At 44.5% G+C, this 21004-nt stretch overlaps 1 protein-coding gene across 3 annotated transcripts in view; it reads left to right on the forward strand.

The window, feature by feature from the left end:
* The window catches only part of RFTN2 (raftlin family member 2), a 428987-nt gene that overhangs the window by 278994 nt on the left and 128989 nt on the right, over positions 1–21004 (forward strand). For all 3 annotated transcript variants that reach the window (XM_085648739.1, XM_085648741.1, XM_085648740.1), the window contains exon 7: positions 8355–8458. In XM_085648739.1, coding sequence (XP_085504865.1) covers positions 8355–8458 — 104 coding nt within the window. The remainder of the gene's footprint in view (positions 1–8354; positions 8459–21004) is intronic.

A 21004-nucleotide genomic window follows, 5' to 3' on the forward strand; every position in this document is an offset into this window, starting at 1 on the left:
GCTGTGGATCCATGCATGAAGCAACAGGTCAATATCTGGATCACCATTTGCAACCTTTGGTTCAATCATGGGAAACGTACATCAAGGATACAACTGACTGCCTTTTAAAATTGGAATCCATCAAAGAATATCTTGACACTGATTATCTCCTTTGCACAATAGACGTTGTGGCCCTTTATACATCGATATCCCACGATGAAGGTCTCGAGGCTGTAGAATGGAGACTTCTTAACTCATCATTCACCAAAGAAAAAAGCATCTTTCTTTTGGAATTACTACATTTCGCATTGTACCACAGTTACTATTCATGGAAAGACAAATACTACCTTCAGATCACAGGTACATCCATGGGCTTTCCAGGAGCCCCAGCGTATGCGAATACCTTCATGGCTTACTTTGAGCATCTATACATTTTACACAACCCAGTCTGGCGAGCCAACACAACCCTTTTCTTGAGATATATTGACGATATCTTAGTTATTTGGAAAGGTTCCAGAAGTCTTTTGGAGCACAGCATCACTGAGTTGAATCAATGCAACCCAAGAATACAATTCACCCATGACATTCAAAATGACAAAATCAACTTTCTGGACATTGAGATTCAGAAATCCACCCATGGCTTAATCACCACAATCTACCGAAAACCCACAGATGTCAACAATGCACTGCATTTCAGCAGTGCCCACCCATACTCTTTGAAGAAACATTTACCGGTGTCTCAACTTACGAGAATCAAAAGGATTACTTCAGACAACCAACAATGTGAAATGGACATCAAACAACAATTGGCCAAATACAAAAACAGGGGCTATCCTGATAACATCCTCTTAGAGGCAGAACAAAAAGTGGCACAAAAAAGACGAGAAGATCTACTTCTTACTACCTCTAAGGTCTCTTCTAAACGGGAAGTTTTTGTATTAAGACACTCTATGCAATCTAAAAACATCAAATCAATCATTCACAAACGATGGGACATCATTGCACAAGAAGCTGATTTTCACGAGTTGTTTAAGGATCCCCCTATGTTTGCACATACTAGACCGAAGAACTTGAGGGAACTTCTTAAAAACAAAGTTAAACCTCAAACTGCGAAAAATACAGGGATGAAAAAATGCCACAACTGTGGGCAATGTGGCAACGTCATAGTAGGCAAAGCCTTTACACATCCACACACAGGCAAAACTATCACATTACAACACACATCAGATTGCAACACTGAGTGGGTCATTTACGCCATTAAATGCCCTTGCGGCTTGGTGTATGTAGGGAGGACGAGTCGCAAGATTAAGACCAGAATTATCGAACACAAGAGCAGAATTCGGAATAGGAATATGACCTCTTCTTTGGTTACACACTGGATCAACACACCTCACACCATCCCTCAATTACGATTCACTATTTTGGAACGTCTTCCCATACTGACAGACAGAGATATGAACACACTTCTTTCATGTAGAGAAACACATTGGATAAAATTCCTGGGAACAGTGATCCCGGGTGGTCTGAATGACCACTACGAAATGTTATGCTTCATCTGAAAGTTTTGTGATATCATGTATTTCTTTTCTTTGTAAAGGATTTGCACTCGTACTACGTTTCTCGTCTTCACACCTATTTCAAACTTTTCTTCGTTTTCCTCTTGTTTTATATACATGCGGTAGATTTTACTCGCAGTGCTTTACAGCAGAATCACTGTTAAATTCAATTATTTACGAACAGTTACCCCTTTTTACTCTTTTCATTTCCATTACATGAACAGCACGTTAGTCCGTTGTTCATGTCATTTGCGCACCACCGTTTTCGTTATAACCGACACACTTGTCATCCACACGCATGCCCCAGCAGAAGGTTTGCAGTTCCCGGAAGTTTAGCTGAGAAGCACGAACACTTCACTTGAAAGGTGAGACGAGTTAGCGGTCATTGAGCTGATACATTGTATTACAACCACTCGGTTGTTTCTAACCCACGGCTTCGCTTGTTACAGACACATTCAACTTACTGACCGGCAGATACTTAGACCCTTTTCATGACTCCAGGCGTTACAGCAGGGTGAGTCGGGGCGCAATTGATTTCCTTTTGAGTGTCCGTCTCTCTGACTTTTGAGTTTAAATATGCTCCTTACGTAGAGCTCACTCATCACGTTCTCTTACAGATACTTTGAGTTACGCACGACTAAAATTATTCCGGTAAGCACACACTTCCTGATTTCGAGCATTACGCTCTTTTCTCTTTAACAGTTTATCATACACACACTTTGGTGAGATTTCATTTTTCTCGCACGTTAACCTCTTGATGTGGGTTCCCATCTAATGATCTTCCTATGAGTGCAAATCCTATAAATCCAACATACATGTCATTTTTCTAATTGAATTCATGTGGCTTTTGTTGCAGCTCCGGCTGGAGGCTGAAAAGAACTTAAAATAGAGCAACTTCATTTATTTTGATTGTTTGTGAACGTATATATCCCCTGACGAAGGGTTAGAAATTAACCCGAAATGCATTGGGACCTTGTTTTTTACAATTGTTGAACATTGTAATTTAATTTGAATTGGAAAACAAACACCATAACTGATGTATTGTGATGATAACAATACCAATTGAACCAGTTATAAAATACAAACAATACAAACAAACAGTGGTAAAACCAGTTACTTGTTTATTGTTTTTATACCATTTGTATCTTGTTTCACTGTATATCTATTGCACATTTTGTATATTTTCGGTTTACTTTTGTTGAGACCTTAGGGTCCTAGCTGTGATTCACGCAGGCTCTGGTCTTTCCAGAACCTCCCTCAACTAATCTACATCGGCAGACGAAATGGTAATTGCTTCCTACACCCTTTCTTCAATATCTATTTGTAGCCCTCTGCAGAAGTGATTTCTATTAACCAACTACAATTCTAATGAACGGATGCGTGATTGCGCGACTAAGTGTTCCGGACTGAATCTTGGACACATCTTCTACTGGACAAATTAGAACTTTCTATACCGCTAACAGTTATCTTAATTAAGAGGAGAAACAATCCTCAGGCCTTCCAAACAAACCATCACTGAAGCACCATAAATGAACATGCTTGTTACTCATAGCCAGTGCAATTAATAGTTAAAACATTTTGAGCTACTCTCCCGGGACCAAAAAAATAATTTCATATTCAAACCTCTATACTTTGGAGTTTTACAAATAACTGATTACATTAGTCCTGAAAAACGTCTATTTAGCTTTAAATAAAAGCTTAGCAGGGAACCATTTCTCCAAACATTACCCAGACTTATGGTGTTATGAAGTCAACCCTGATTTGAAATGGCTGAAAGAATGCTTGACAGTTACATTTGATGAACTGGATCCTCCATTTGGCCCACAAGAAGCCATTAATGTGTTTTAGGAGAGTAAGCAACCATGTTTTGATCGTAGCTGCAGCAGATCTAGTATAATTGAGCTAGGGCCAAACCACATCACAGCTTAATAGCTGCATAAAATGCCAAAAGGTTTTATTATTATTAATACGATTTATAGAGCGCACGGCTATCCCAAATAGGGGTGTCCCGCCGCTAGAGGCAGCTGAGTTGCAACCAACGGGACTAAGGACCGAAAAAAGCCATGTTTTCAAAGTTTTTCTAAAACTTGATTCAGTGTTTACCTTCCGCAGGGGTTCTGGAAGGGTGTTCCACAGTGATGCTGCACCCACTGTGAAAGTCCTCCCTCCCAAACGGGCCCTCACAAAGCGAGGGGCCTGCAGCAGAGTCTGAGAATTAGATCGTAGCACCCGATTTTGTTTATATATGCTCAATCTTTGCTTAAGGTAGTTAGGACAGTTTCCTTTTAAGGCCCGATACGCCAGAATCATGGCCTTAAATTGGATTCGCTTCTCCACCTTCAACCAATGGAGCTTCTGTAAATTCGGAGAGACATGATGTTTGAAAGGTATTCGTAGCACCAGTCTCGCAGCCGCATTCTGAATCATTTGGAGACGTCCTATAGCATATTTGGGGAGGCCAAGATATAGACTATTGGCATAGACTAACCTGGACGTGACTGTAGCATGTACTATAGATTTCCGGCAATCTTCCGGTAAAAAATGGAGGATTCTCCGTAGATTTTTCAATATGCTAAAACAGCCAGAAGAAACCTGCTTAATTTGAGCAGAGAAGGAGAGATTTGCCTCCCATTTCACACCCAAATTCCTGGCGCACGAACCCGGTATTGGTGGTGACCCCATCTCTGATGGCCACCACAGTGTTTATGTTTCCTAATATTTAATTTTCAACCAAAAGCAACAATCATTCTTTCATCCCAAGAGCCTTTGTGACATTTGTTTAAAGCAAAATTGCTATTTTGAGTGAGTGCAAGGATGCAGAATGTAATAAAATATCTGAAAATTCTCAGTGAAGCATACATCCAAATGATAATAATCTTAGCACATAACCTAAATTTCGTCACTCATACTGAACTATTTTTTTTCCAAAGTTTCATAAACAGTAATTTATATAATAATGGCAAGTTATGGCAGTATATGAATCTTAAAATATTTTATACCTTTAGGGGACCACTCCATCCTTTGGGATGCACATATACCACAAAACATGACCCTAGGCATCAAAAATATGTAAAGCCTTGGACACCAACATTTCCAGGATGAAAACCAAAAGTAATACATTATCTCTATAAGCCCACACTATTTCACATCTTCATCTATCATCAGATTCCTCATCAAGTTACTAAATGAAGGCAGGCTTCATAAGGTAAGGAATTAGCCACAAGGGATAATCATGATGAGTATATTTTCACAAAGCTAAACAGAATGAAATAAAACACTCGGTCATAATTTGGGGTCCTGCTCCTTTATACAATGTGTTCACCAGTGAGATGAATGTCTGTAGAAAATGGAATACCTGAAGAGTCTTATACAGAAATAACAACCAAAACCCATCAAAAGTGATCTCTCCACTTGTAGAATGCCTACATATTAAAATTGAGGGGGTCCGGAAGAGGATGTATATTGGTATTTCCATATTTTCCCATTATTTAACCCCATTTGAGCACGCGGGAAATCTTTAAAATTATTTTTTCTAGCCACAGTACTTGGAAGTCTACAGTTGGCAAAGAAATAGGGATGTCATTGAAACAAAGAGTTTTATCTCTATTGGGTTTTGGGATGAATAAAATCAATACTCACTCCAGCTTGGAACAGTCACAAAGCATTTGATTAAAAGACTTTTTAAAAACAGAACTAGAAAGTTGTGACCTAAAAATATTCATGGGAATACTGCTCAAGCATGGTGTTCCCCCTTTTTTCAAAATGAACCAGTTGTGTGTGTAACCTCTTAGCAAGTAAATGGTCAAACATTTGTCAACATTGGAAGATTGCCCCCTTTAGGAAAAGTAGTCCCATGGCGAATCTAAATCCAACATGATTGGCAAATGGCCAGAATTTAATATATGAGTGATCACAGTGTGAAGTTAAGAACATTGAAGCAGCATTGTTATTTCAAAATACTTTATTCACTGTGTGAACTTGAATACCATTCCCACCATTAGCAGAAATGGCAGAAAAATAATTTGATAATCGACTCTTCACTTGACAGTAGATTCTTTTAGATTTGTGGTTCAGAGCTTCTAACTGTAAAAGGTTTTTTTGTAAGTTTTTTTCCCTTTCCTAATGCATTTTTGTTACTCCACATCATAAAAGCTCAATACATTTTGGAGAGGTTGGATCTCCAGCTATCTAGCTGTGGGAAAGTAGACTATTTAAGCACGTTTGTTCTGTGCCCACAGCTAAGTACCTTTTGGGGTGAGCTACTGGCATTAACATCACTTTAGACTATAAATTGCTTTTGGCTGGGACTCACACTTTTTTTACTTTTTACTTGACTTGTCATTTACTTTGTTATAAGTATGGCTTGAGTGAGGAAAAGCAAAACACATCTGGGGCCCAAATCATAAAGATTTTTCTGTAATTTAGACTTATACTACTTCTGGCTTTCTCCTGAGTTCCAGGAGCACTATTGACTTTCTCATGAAATAAAGGAAGAAGCCTGGAGTTCCATATGTGTGAGTTTAACCTATTCATTGTGAAATATTTGTGTTTTGGTCCCCTAGTTTTTAAAGGGTGGTTGACTGAAATAAAATTCATGATTGATGCAGAGATCATATTGACATCAGCAAATCACCACATGTGTGGATCATTGTAAGCTGTTTACTTTATTAATAGGTGTGTGCATAACATGATTTATTTGTACTTTTTATATCCCCATTGCGATCTGCATTCAGACAAATTTGGATTTAGCTTTAGATCTGGTTTCTCTTAAACTCCAAAATTGCACAGCAAGCATCTTTTTGTATGTGTAAGGATGGAGAGAGAAAGTGGAGAGGAAATCACTGAATCCCACTGAAGGTTCTTTCTTTCTCGTGACCTGCTACCTTTGCTGATATGAGAACATTTTAATAAATTGTAAAGTTTGGGAGAGATCTAGACCCAAGGAAAAACCAGTTCTCTATAATCGCTCATCAGAATTCCTGATTTAGCACATGTCTTCTAAACTTAGTACAGCTTTGATACCTCTCAAACCTCTGTTGTAACTAATTTCCTGAGCAAATGTGCCCTAAAACGCTGTAATGAAACGATTGTTAAACTGTTCCTAAACGATTTGTGGAGATCCAGTTTTCAGAAGTGCAGAACACAATGATTTAGGCTGCAATTTAACGCTCTGTGGAGAAAGCATCTCCAAGCAACCCTCTCCCTGATTTTGGCTTATTTTCAAATCAACATACATCTTTTAGTTTGCACCCGCTTCTGATACTGTGAGTCAACAGATTCATTTTTGGAATGTAGATATTTATTTTTTATTTTGTTTTCAATAGGAGTCTTTCCTCCATTGTGTTTTCAGTCATAATCCTGTCAGTTTCTTGTGGTGACAAGAAATCTTGAAGGGGCAGTTAAGTACAAAATTCTCATACGGCTGAGTATGGTAACTTATATCACAACTGACATTCTACCCCTGGGTTCCACCACAGCAATCAGAAGTTGTAGAGAGCTACACACGTGCCATGGGGAACAGAATTATCACCATCATTCCCATTCAGATTTGATCTCAAAGCATTGAACAATGAGACGTTCAATGTATAGAGCCTTGCTGTTGAAATGGGGATATTAAATTTTCATTTTCTGTCTGCATCTCTCTCTATGTCAAGAGCTAGTGTTATCAGTCCGTACTATGCTAACAAGAGCTTTAGTGTCAAGACACCATTTGTCATCAACCCAGTTATCACACTCAAAATCAGTTTCTTCATCCAAAACAATGAGATCCCTTGGTATAATCTTGTTTTCTTGTTTATTGAATTTTTAGCATTTCCGTGGTTACTACACTTCAGTCTTCCATTGACCATTGCTCAAATGCCAGTACTGCCTTCTTTGCGATCACTCAAGCAACTTTTTTGCTAATATCAATTACAGTATCAATTTCAAATATTTTCTGCTAATGTCAATTGCATAATTAGCCTTCCTTCAGATAAGTGTAGTAGTTAATGCTCTGATTGTTGCCTATCCCGGATCATCATAAATATTCAGCTACTTATGGCTTGCCTGTTGATTTGAGTTCTAGAGTGAGTTTCTCAGCTGTGAGCAATTTCACCATATGGGTACTAAGCTACCATTTCCTTGATTGCTGTGTGGTCTATCACAGTGGACTTGCTTCAGGCACTCTACTGTATAGTGCTGTCTGTTAAATAGTAGCCTTTTAGATACTAGAATGGCCTTTTTGCACAAAAGGATTAGAATGAGAAAATCGTATTTAGTTTTGCACCCAAACTATTTACACTACTTTGTTTCTAAATGCCACATTTTATTATTCACGTTGGGGGCAAACCATGGACCCTGGTGATTGTGTAAAAGAAAAAGTCAAAGACTCACCAAAGAACCTAAAACTTTACCAGATGACACAAAGAAGGTGCAACAACTTGCCTCATAAGGCAATAGACATGAACAAGGCTTATTTTGGACCAGAACTCTTTTCCTGCAATTAAAAAAGAAAGGTAGAAATGAAAACGAATATAGGGTTTTCTTTAGAAGGAGTAATAAGCTACTTGTCTTCAGAATTACAACATATTGTCATATGAGTAAGGACTACGGTGATAAGGAAGAAGGTAATAATTTGTGATAATGTCTGTGGCTTTGCAGCTGAAGCATGTATTTTGAAAATGTCAGTTCTGGTCCCCTGACTACTAGTTTGGACACATATGGCCATCTCCGAGCTACACCACTACTACTACACCAGATTGTAACTTATTGCAGAGAAATGTTTTCAAATTGTATTAAAACTGTGCATGTACTTTTTTCTTTGTCTCTTAACACATTTAGGGTTGTGAAGTAAAAACAGACTATGGACCATTGTTGCACACTCTGGCTGACTTTGGATGGCTTCTTACATGTGTACTCCCTACACCGATCATTCGACATGACAGGTAAAAACATATACAATATTGCTGCGATTTATTCATATATGTATGTAAAAAATTTACATTAGTTAGTACTATTGAATTCATTTTTTATTTCATATTTTCTGCTGAACCTGAAGGGTTTTTGGGCCACACATAAAGAGTGCTGTCCTAAAAAATATATTACAAGTTTAACCTAGCCTCTAAAGAAATTAATGATTTCCACAATGCAAAGAAGTCTCTCCCAAGATGTGGCTTTAGCTGGTTCACATGAAACAACCTCCTGGTTTATCATGTGGCTCCTGTGTCCACTAGGCAGTTACACTCAGATACTTTCCGGACCACCTTGTGTGGCCCACACCATTCGCTCTCCAAAGAACAGAGGCAAATAGGCTTCAACACTAATCCCTTCTGACCCTTCTAGTGCCCAACAGCATAGCTTTCTGGTTTCACCACTCCTTATTTGATTTTAGATGACTCAAGTTACTTTTTTGCCTTGTCCATATATTGCATCATCATCTTCCTGGGACCATTCATACAATCCACTGAATTCTTTGTTGGCGGCACAGGATTCCCTTTCTAGCCATTTCCGACTAAGGTAAGTGGGCCACAAACAAGGTGCCCAAATAGGAGTTGAAAGGGACTGAAGCCTTCACCATTGTGTAGACTCCCCTGACAGGCAAACCACAAACAAGATGCTCAAGCAGGAGTTCAAAGGGACTGAAGCCTATACCATTGTGTAGACTCTTCTGGCAGGCAAATAAGAGACATGGCAGGAGAAGATACTCCTTCCTCCTGAGACCTTATCAATTTCCCCAGCACACTCTTAAGTTGTTTTTTAAAATACTCCACGAACCCATTAGTAAGCGGGTGGTGCATTGTGGAGGTCACACCAGCTTGCTCCCACATCTTTCTCATGTAAGAGAAGATACAATTTGTACATCTATTGAAAAGCACCATCTTTTGAAATTCAGTTCTCAAAAATATTACTAAGAGTGCCCTTGCTACTACGGATATGGGCTACCTGGTGACATAATGCACCACCAGAAAGTCCTTATTGCCAGACGCAGACGAAGGGTCAAATATCAGTGTTCACCCACACAAATGCACAGCTACTACAGGTAATCACACAATAATGCAGGAGCCTTACTTCCAGACTTACCAATCACTTGGTAAACTGAACAGGTCCTACAGAACCTCTTCCAAGCCTGGCCATACCTGGCTTGTAGAACAGAAGAGCTAATCCGTCCTGGTTTGATTTAATGCCAAATGTTATGGCACCTCAATTAAAACAGTAAAACCCTGTGCACTTGATGTACCACCAATCCTTTACTGTCTCCAGCCTGAGGATTCACAGTCTTTCTACACTGGAGTCCACCCAGCACACTTGATACTTACCAACCTTCTACCAACTGTCCTGTTACGGAGCTTCTTTCTGAAGTCGCACAAGAATAGGACCTCCACTTCTGCCAAGCAAATTTGGGTCAGGACCGTTCTGCAGCGGCCAGCAAACCTTGCATTTCAGGGTGTGATTCACACTGCAACACACATTTCACTTTGGGGGCCTCATCCTCCTCTCCACTCGGAGAAGGGTCTATGAATGATACTGCCTGTGCCTTATCAGAGCCAGCCCTGGTCTTCTACCCTTCTCCCTTCTCTTGTTCTTCCAACTCTGGAATGATCAAAGTCTCCCCCAGGTACTGACATGCATCCTGTGTCCTGATCTTTATGGGTTCCTGAGTAGCGTGCTACTCGCCGAAAAGCGCTTCGATGCCTCGTCAGGTGTAGTAAGGGCTATATAAATGCAATTACAATACAATAGAATACAATAAATTCAGCAGATGTTGTCCAAGCTATGTAGGTTTCTAATACGGGAGTTAACACAGACACTGTCAGTTGCCTAGTCAACCATGGCTGCCTTACTGTTGACTTCTACCTCAACCCTGGAAAGCGGGTCCTCTGTCATCTCCTCTGGTCACCAGGTCAGTGCTATTGGCCCCAGGAATAATCTTTTCATGTTTGAGATACTTTCCCTCAACCATAGCTCAGTAAGCACCAGTATCCATCAGAGCAGGGACCTTCTTCACAGTATTACTTGGCAGGAGTACAAAACCTATGGAGGGTAGGTGAATTTGCATAAGATCATCTATGTTTCTCTCCCAGATGTCTATAACTAATAAGTTAAGTTACATGGGGCCCTCTTGCGTCCCTGCCTCCACAGACAGCATGCTGGCTATAGCTTGTGTAGATGGTACAGGATCTTTAGTCATGCAGTCCCTCTTGTAATGCCCTCCTTGTGATACTAGGTGCAAATGAGACCAGTCCCTCCCTTCTCTTTCTGTTTCTTTCTAGAAACCCTGTTTCCTTTATGCTTGTGTCATGAAGTGGACCCTTGAAAATCATACTGATTCTTCCTTTCCAGTTTGGAACCAGTATGTTGGGAATATTGCAAATATTGTCTGCTAGTTTTGAACGGGCTGGTTGGTCTGTAAAGTAGGATGCAGCCTTTCTTGGGAGAAGGTAACAAATTCAGTGGTCTAGTCGGAAAGGACTGATTCTTGAGTGGCAACGCAGGGGTTTGTTTCATAATACTCTGATGGGGACCTCTAGTTAGGCATACAGCAGATTTAGATGTAACTTACATACATTTCTTTGTTTTTAGCTTGTCAAAGTTGTTTATATGTTTTGTATGTGGTTTTTGTATGTATCTATCATTCTATGTATATAAGGGTGGGTTGGGGATTTTGTATGGGGTTGGAATCTTGACATATTAGCAAATTCTACTATTTGAATATATAAGAAAACTCCATTTTGATTTCACACATGCTCTATATTTTGGTTTATTCATATTGTATCTAGTCAGTAGGATTGGATGACCTACTTCCCGTGCTGCGTTATCTGCACAGTAATGATTACTAGTGCCCAAGGGGCAGTTGTTTTGTTTTTAGGTCGAGCCTTGGCAGCACATGTGCTGCTCTGCGAGGCATACTGTATTCAGGTATGAACTTGAAGCTCCGCCCACTCCCCACCCATAATTTTTATTGGCATGTGTCATTGTCTTTTGTAAACTGTGGCTTTTCATTGGTCTATAGGCTTTGTAGTCCCTCCTTTGTACTGCCTTGTCTCATCTTGTAACCTCCCATAAGGACTGGCCCTTTTACTTGTGTTGATACTCGGTAGGCTTTAATTACAGGCTCTGAGCACTATTTCTTTAAATGGTTTTGACCTGCTTGCAGTTGCAGGCAAGACATGCTCTCCTAACGCTTTATATATATATATTTTTTTATAGCACCACACACCACAGTGGAGGCGTGCCTTCGCTTTATTTGCGGAGTTGATCGCAGCCGTATGTTTTTTTCCCTAATTTTTTGGGGTTTCGTTTAGAAGTGCCTCATGCCGCGCTTTCATGTTAATGGAGGCCATGCCCCTTTCTTTAGACAGGTCAGGTATAAAGAAAGGTCCTCTGCAGCTATTAAAGTGAAAGCGCGGCATGGGGTGCTTTTACAAAAAAAGTATTTGCAATGCAATAGGTTTAGCATTTGCGAAAGTTTAAGCTGTTGTAATTTACAATGCCAATATCTAAAAACTCTCGTAAATGCTAACCTATTGCATTGCAAATGCTTGTTGTTGTCTTACTGTTTACCACAGCCCCTTGTTGTTTACTTAAAAGGGTACACCCTATTCTTGGTGTTTAGTGATAATTCAAAGCAGACAGAGAAAGCCGGATATCGTCCCATGGTGATAGCTAAAGCTACAGCCAAAGCTCCCAATTTACCAGCTCTATCAGGGTACACACAACCAAATCATTTCATAGGAAGATATTCTGAAAGAATTGAAAAAATCTGGATAAGTGCTCGATGTGCCTCTGGACAGGACAAAACCTTGATAAATCTACCTTTCATGGTAAATTATTCTACAGTGAGGAGCTGATTTTATCTTTAGATTGCTTCCCAAGCAGAGGCTTTTTTTGTAATGACGATCATCATGCAGGGCATGTTGATGTCATTAATGCTAAAAGTGAAAGTAAAACGTGCCAATTGGATCATTTTACTTTCTTTGCATCAGTGCTCAGGGTAATATCCCAGTCAACTCGAGCACTGATTGTGATCTGGATAATCTTCTTTTTCCAATGGTATCTCTGCCCATTGAATCCCTGCTTGGGGATCACCACCGGAGAGCGATCCCCTAGTAGGGACACTAGGGATTTAGGGGAGAGGCCCCTTAGGTAAAGGCTTGTGCTTAACTCGAACCTCCAAATATTCAGTCTTTCTGGCCCCTCTGGTGGGTGGATAGGGGTGTGAATGGGAAAGCACACTAAGCACCTGGTATATTCCAAAATTTAAAAAAGGAATGGTTAGGGACTGCCCACCATGGATATAGCCATTCCCCCACCCCAAAAATGGCTAAATAGTCTTTCTGCCTCACAACCATCCCCCCACTCGGCCACAGGAAAATTGGAAGATTGTCATAATCTACCTTCTGCGGGGGGAGGGCAGAAAGCCCACTAAACACCAGGGAAAGGTACAGGAAAAATAATATAGCAAGGGGGATGCTCACCATGGGCATGGTCATGTCCCACTCAATAAAAGGGTGCAACAGTCTCTCTGGCCCCACCCTGACAGTGGATGAAGATGATTACCCTCAATCTGCCCCATACCTGTGTGGACAGAAAGCCCACTATACACCATGGATAATCAAAAATTAAAAGAAGGAAGGGGTGGGGGCTGCCTGGCAAGCCCTTGCTCCAAAAAGGGGCAAACAGTCTTTCTGCCACTCCCCAGGGGTATAGGGAGGAGGGGTTTGCCAGTAATTTGCCACTTGTGGGGCAGTGAGGCCACTAGACACCAGGAATTAAAAATTGCACCAAAACAAACAAATGAAGAGGGCAAACTACCCTGGCATCCAGCCATACCCCACTCCAGAAGGGGCAATAGTGTATTTCTGCCCCATGGGAGTAGAGAGGGAGTTTGGGGAGGTTATCTCTAATCTGCCCTTCTCGGGGGAGTAGAAAGCCTAATAGACACCAGGGATTTTGCATTTGGGGCAAAAAGAAGGTGTGTGGGTGTTGCACTTTGACCATACCCTCTCCCCAAAAGGGACAAACTCGTCTTTCTGCCCTGCCCCAGGAGGAGACAGGGGGTTTGGCTCCAATTTGTCCTTGACAGAGTGACCAAACAAAAGGAGGGGGCCACCTACACTGGCATCGAGCTGTACCCTCGCTAGGCAGTAGTGTCTTTCTGCTCTCCGGTGGCAGATAGGAGGAGGTTGCCCCAAATCTGTCCCCTGAGGTGGTTGAAGGCCCACCAGACACCAGGGATTTTGCAATTGGGGCAGGAGGAAGGGGTGTGGACGTTGCACTCTGACATTGGCCACACCCCCACCCCATAAAGTACAAACTAGCCTTTCTGCCCTCCTACTCCTGGAGCAGACAGGCGGTTTGCACCAAATTTGCCCCTGGAGGGGCAGCAGAAAGCAAACTGTATGGTAGGAATATATTTATTTTCATAAAATAATGGGGTGGGTCTGGGCAATCCTAACATCAGGTCCATCCTCTCAACTATGGCCTCAACTGTCTTTCTGCTCCCCTGCGGACTAAAACATCCCTTTCCATTGGCAAGCAAGAGGATATTTGATTCTTTTGGGTGTTGTTTTTACATATGGGTTAGGAAAGTGGGGCTAAACCCCAAATTCGTCCCACTCACCATGGTGAATGGCTGTACTTTTTGGGCTTGTGTAGGCCCCCACCTGGGTAACCCTATCAGACCCAGACATTTCAGAAAACTAGACACCAGATTGAGTCCAGGGTGGTGTGCTTCACATGGTTCCCACAACATTTTCTAATCCACAATGCCCTGCAAACCTCAACCGTTGTCTAAAACCACGTATATATTTTCCTTGCGTTTCTGACACAGAATCTGCAAAGATATAGAAAATTGCTACCACCCAACGTTCCCACCACTTTTCCCGATAAAAACGCTACTCCACTTGTGTGGCTGGACCTAGTGCCCAAGACAAGAATGGATCACACCAGGGACAATGGTAGTTCTCGCAGGGACTCCCATTTACCTTAGTTTGATCTGTTGGTTTGATCCGTAGAGCCATGCAAGCAGGGGCGGCTCGTCCATCTGGGCAGAGGAGCATCGTCCCACTGCTTTCTCGGGGGTGCAAGAAGCAGAAATATAAAATGGTATTTTAAATACCATTTTATGTTTCTGCTTCTCGCACTGCGAGAAAGCAGAAGGCAGGGTTTGGTTGGGGCGGACGGGTGGGTGGTCCAGCTTGAGGGAAGGGAATGGCTTGCACGCAGCCTACATTATTTGAGGTTTGCTAGGGCTTCTGGATAGAAACCCCTGGGAGTACCACACAAATCACCCCCCCTAGATTCCCCCGTGTGTCTACTTTTCAAAAATGTGCTGACTAGCTAGGTTTCCCTAAGTGCCTGGGGAACTAGGTCCCAACAACCACAGCTACCCACTTTGCAAAAAAAATGATCAGTTTTCAGTGGAAAAGTGTGATGTGTCCATGTTGCAGTTTGAGCCCTTTCCTGTATCGGGCTCTGGGCTTACCCACACAAGTGAGGAACCATTTTTATCGGGAGACTTGGGAGAATGCTGGGTGGTTGGACATTTGTAGCTCCCCCGCAGATTCCAGATTTTGTCCTCACAGAAATGTGAGGAAAACATGTGTTTTATGTATAAGTTTGATGTTTACAAGGGCTTCTGGGTAGGAAAACCTGGTGAGAGTCATGCAAGATAGACCACCCTAGATTAACCAGGTTGTCTAGTTTGCAAAGATGTGCTGACTTGATTGGTTTCCCTAAGTGCCATGTGAACTAGGGCCCAACATCCACAGCTCCCCAATTTTCAAAACATGCGTTTGCAATGCAATAGGTCTAGCATTTGCGAGATTTTGAGCTATTGGCATTGTAAATGACAATGTCTTTTATGTGTTTAAAAAACCTGCAATAATAAAAGGCATAGGGGGGGCGTGGCTTGCTGCCGACGGGAATGGCCGCTCAGTAGCGAGGCTCTGCAGCGCCACTCCCGAAAAATCCTGATTATTCGTGCCCCGAGGCCCTGACCCGAGCTGTAAGGTGTCCCTGGTGGTTCTGAGACTCCCGCCGACCTGGTTGCGAAATCTGGGGCCGATCGGAGGTGGGGCCGAGACGCGGTGCCTTTCCCCGAGTACTGGACGGGGACCGGGTTGGGAGAGACGCTGCCCTAACGGACACAACGCCTATGCGAGGCCGCGGCTGTGGCCTGGTGTCTCCGGGAGGTGGAGCTTTGAGGCTCGGCGCCTCCATCACTGTGGTAGCTTGTTCCGCAGGGTCCGGTAGCCGTTCCTGTGCCCCGGGGCTTCCAGCTGCTGCAGGGGGCGGAACAGAGGAGACGACGCGGCGGAGCTCCGGACGCAGCCTGAGGGGGATGTGCCCCGCCTGGGGAGTCGGCGGAGTGAGGCTGCTGCGGCGATCGACCGCTCTTGGAGGTAGGATCGGGGAGCTTGGCGCAGTCATGGACACAATGGTGGGACCCGGTGCGAGCTGACGGGCGCCCCGCCGGGTCACCTTCCATACACTTTGGCGGCAGAGGTGCGGGTCCAGTGGAGAGAGGAGGGACCGGACCGCTGCCCTGACGTGGCCTGGCCTATACACTGTGGAGGTCCTCCCCGGCGGTAGGATGTCCTGCTGAGGCCTGAACGACGGCAGTTCCGGCGCGATTGGCGCGTGTGCCCCGAACGGCGGGGGCGATCCTCTGGATCCTCTGCCCAGGCAGTCCGATACGGGCTGGTGGATAATACCCAGGGGAAGAGGGGACACTCCGGGAGAGGCCCAACGACTACACAGCGCCGCTTAACGTACCCTGAGGGACCGGCTAGGAGGTCCGCGACTCCCCGCTCCTGCGCTGTGGTGGGCCCTGGAATCCGGCGCTGCATGGCCCGTGGGACTGGAGGAACGACTCTCAAGACGGTTGGGCACTGAGGCTGCTCGACGGTCGGTGACGCCTGGCTTCCCCAGGGTGGCACTGATGGCTGGAACGCAACACTACTGAAGAGGCGACCTGAGTGGGCGGAGGACGAGGGCCTGCCACCGCCGTGCTCCATTGCTGGGAGTTTGGGCCGAGAGGGGTGTCCCGGCGGCTGGGGTGTAGCCGGCGAAAACCGACAGGCCGGGTGGAAGTCTCCACCGCAGGCGGCGGGGAATAGCGGCTGCGCCCTATAGCTGGGGTGCGTCCTCTGAATTGTGACCATGCCATCTGGGCAGAGCAGCAAAACGGCGACACAGACTAAACTGGAGAAATTCGCATGGCAACACCAGCAGGGCGGCGAACGGGTCGGGACGCCGGCCTCGGACGACAAGACAGAACCAACGAATGAAGACCTCCTGGAGGCTATCACTGCGGTCAAGGCGTCCCTTGAAACTCGGATCGATACCGTGGCCACCGATGTGGGTCTGATTCGTGAGGATGTGAGAAATATCGCCGACCGGGTGGGGGCAGTGGAAAGTGTCACCAAAGAACTGTCCGGCGACACTGGCCTTCTCAAACGTGAGGTCGCGGACCTGCGTGCCTCCCATGAGGTACTTGCCCAGCAGCTGGACGACTATGAAGGCAGGATGCGGCGGAATAATGTTTGAATTATTGGTGTCCCGGAGCGGGCGGAGGGACAGGCAGTGGACCTCTTCGTCGAGGACTTGGTCCTCACACACCTGCAGCCTTGAGGGCTCTCAAAGTGTTTTTCAATTGAAAGAGCCCATCGTGTGCCGGGTGGTCCCCCTCGACCGGGGGCCCCTCCTCGACCACTTCTTGCCCGAGTGTTTAATTTCCGTGACCGAGACATTATTCTTCAAACGGCGAGCCCGTCACGGTTGAGAACAGCAAAATCACGTTCTTTAACGATTTTACCCTAAGAGTCCAGAAACAAAGACGTAGCTTCCTGGAGGTAAAAAAGGCTCTTCGTGAACAGGAAGTCAAGCTGCGGGTGGAGGCCGATGGCAAATTGTGGTTCTTTACGCGCCCGGAGGATGCTTGGGACTGGCTGGAGGGCTGGCGCACTGTGAACAAACGGAAGAAAAGGGGGCTATCGGCGACAGATATGGGTGACGATTGGCACCAGCAAAGGCGTTCTCCCTCACGCTCAGACTCTGATGCCCCGGGCCCTGCTGGGGAACCCTAACTCTGGACGTTGGTAAGAGGGTATAGTGTTTTGTGTGGCCACGTCAGAACTCCCCGGAATGTGTCAGAAGCGGACTCATATTTTCACGCTGATATGGTAACTAGAATGTGGGGGCCCAGAGATGTGGGGAGTGTTCACCCCTTCGCTACGTTGTCACCCTGGGCCCCCGATGCAGACATTGGGGGGACGATAGCCTGGCTTCCACAATCGTAGAGTAACTTTCTGCATAGGTGTATGTATTCGTCAGATCTGTTTTCTATATAGACATGGGTGCGACTCTTGCCGCTATGATGGGGCTAGTTAAAAGGGGCTCTGGTGATCCCAGCAGCGCTAGTAATTTTTCGTTCCTAGTGGGGATGTGGTCGGGGGGAGGGGGCGAATCCAACTAGTAATAGGGAAGCCATTAAGCTACATCGTTCTGCGTATAAGAAGGCGCTTAGTGACGCCAAAAAGGATTGGGAAGTTGCTAAGTGGGAGAATCTGGGCTCTGCACTTGGTAACAATAACTCTAAACTATTTTGGACTATAGTAGCTTCTGGACTTAGTGGCCATAGTCTGGCCCCTGCCCCTAATATTGCCCCCTCCGTCTGCGAACGCCATTTCTGTGCCCTTTATGGCACTCCTGAGGGTGGTGATACGGTTTTAAATGTCACTGAACCCCAGCAACTCCATAGTGCTAATGTATTTGAAGAACCTGTCCGGTTAACTGTTGTTAGCCAACGCCCCTTACTAGATGAATTAATCACTTTGCGTGAGGTTGAGATTGCTTTAGGAAATCTGCTCCCAGAAAAAGCTCCCGGTCTGGATAAATTGCCTGGGGACCTTTTTGGGTCACAATCAAAAATCTGGGCTCCTTATTTAGTCACCCTATTTAACGGCATTTTGTTGGGCGACGACCTGCCGCCTACTTGGCTAGGAGCCGAAATTGTGCCGATTCTTAAAAAGGGTTGCCCTCAAATTATAGAACCATCAGTTTAACTGATACATCACAAAAACTGATGGGGAGGGTTATTTTGGATAGGATCCTCGGGTGGATCGAGGAAAAGGGGATACTATCTACGCTCCAGGCAGGATTCAGGTCTGGTGTTTCTACCTTAGACCAGATTTTCCGCCTGCAGGTACTGTATTGGAAAACAGCTAAGGTGGAGGGTGGCAGCCTCTACCTTGTATTTGTGGACCTGCGGGCGGCTTTTGACCTGGTCCAACGTGAGAAACTCTGGAAAGTCCTTGCGGAGATGGGTCTCCCGCCCTATTTGTTAGCCATTCTCTCAAGATTACACCTAAACAATTTTGCACAGGTTAGGTCTGGAAGGAACGGAGAACTCACAGACCGATTTCCAGTTTCGAAAGGAGTTCGCCAAGGGTGCGTCTTGGCACCTACCCTTTTTAGCCTTTATATTAACGGCCTTATTGAATATTTGAATGGTGTACCCAATATTGATGCCCCTAGATTGGCCACAGGTAGAGTGCCCGCTCTGATGTTCGCGGACGACACACTCTTGTTGTCTAGAACATCATCGGGGATTCAAAAAACCCTTGATGGTTTTGTAGAGTTTTGCCATCTCCGGGGGTTGGAAATCAATATAGGAAAAACAAAGTTCATGATTTTCAACCCCCCAAAACGTACTCGCCCTAATCCTGTGCTTTTTGGTAGCCCCTTGGAAAGGGTCAAAACTTTCATATATTTGGGTGTTACCCTCACAGAGAAATTTGATTGGCATAAACATATTGCTAGATCATTGCTTAGGCTCACTCAGCTAGCAGGGGGACTAACTAAAGTTCTTATGGAATCTACATTTAGGCCGGTTTCCCTTGCACTTACAATATACAGTCGCCAAGCGAGAATGTCAGCAATCTATGGGGCTGAACTTTGGGGGCATATGCAGACCCAGACCCTTGATCTTAAAAGGGTGGAGCAGTCTTTTGCCAGAAACTTAATTGGTCTACCGCCTAGTACACCATTGATCCCTCTCAGATTCGATCTTGGGTTAACCCCAATAGAGGAGATAATAGGCGCTAGACCAGTTATGTACTGGAAGAGGCTGTGGTCTGTTCCTGAACTGGCTGACTATAGAGCTGAATTCCTTGAGATTTGGCCTATCCTTAGATCCAAAGTAATCCCTTGGCTCAGGCATATTAGTGCAGTTTGTACTCGGCTTGGTTTCCCTGGATTATGGGACACGCCGGAGACCAATTGTGCTGGGATATCTAGGAAGACACTCCTTTCTCTCATCCACACGTTAAATCTTCAGACGTTAATTAGTTCATCTTCCTTGGGTAGGTTATCATCTGAGTTCCTTCAAATAAAAACAGAGCCTAGGGCCGAGGATTTCATGGACTTAATTGAACCCCCAGCTGCCCGTAAGCTGTATATTCAGCTGCGCTATGGCACTCTTCCCATAAGATCTTTTACCTCTAAGTGGACTAAATCAAACACTCTAGTCTGTCCTGCATGCACCTATCATACTGAGAATATTTCTCATGTTTTGTTTTTTTGTCCTGCCTATTCTGTATCCAGAAAACGCTGGTTGATTCCTATTTGTAGGAATCTGGGATTTTTGCACTACACACAGGCTTGCAGGATATTGACTTATGATACCCATCCTCCCATTGTGTTTGCTGTTTCTCGCTATATGTTGTATATGTGGCGTATTAGGCAGAACTTTTTAACCTAATTATTCTAAATGTTTTTGTTGTTTCTTTTTATGCTTCTGTACTTTTTATGGTCTGTTGACCGAAATAAAGTTACTACAACAACAACCTATGCGATGTCAGTTGATATGAGGGGAGTGGGGCGGCACACGTTTCCTCGAATTGTTCAGGGGGGGGGGGGCGACAGGCGCTCTGCATGTTGGGGGAGGCGGGCGGTTCTAGTCCCGTTATGCAGGGAGGCAGGGTGGGAGATGCCTTTTTAGGGGTATCACTTGGTTTGAGTGGGTTTGATTGGGGGGTTGTTCTTTATGGTTTTTTTGCAGCAGCTCTAAATGGCAGTCATTTTCAATGCTTGGCACGGAGTAATCACCTACAGGCTCCTGGTCTCCTCTCTTTCGTCTTCATGAAGGGCGTGGGGGTGGCGGGTGCTGTATTCAGGGTGGGGGCTACTGGACCTCTATGCGATGGGCACTCCGACCATTCACGCAGGTTACTGTTGGGATCCTATGGCTATTACTCAGGGACTTAGTCTAATGACCTGGAACGTAAATGGGCTGGGCGACAAAATCAAACGGGGTATAGTGCAACAGTATATTCATCGGCACCGATTAGATGTGGTGTTGCTACAAGAAACACACCTCATAGGTAACTCCTGTCAGGCCCTGGACCGGAAAGGGTATCGTATGGTAGCACATTCTGGGTTTATTTCGGGATCCAGAGGGGTGGGGATCCTCCTGCGTAAGGGTTGCC

This window comes from Triturus cristatus, chromosome 3_2 (genome assembly GCF_964204655.1).
Source record: "Triturus cristatus chromosome 3_2, aTriCri1.1, whole genome shotgun sequence".
NCBI classification, from domain to species: Eukaryota; Metazoa; Chordata; class Amphibia; order Caudata; family Salamandridae; genus Triturus; species Triturus cristatus.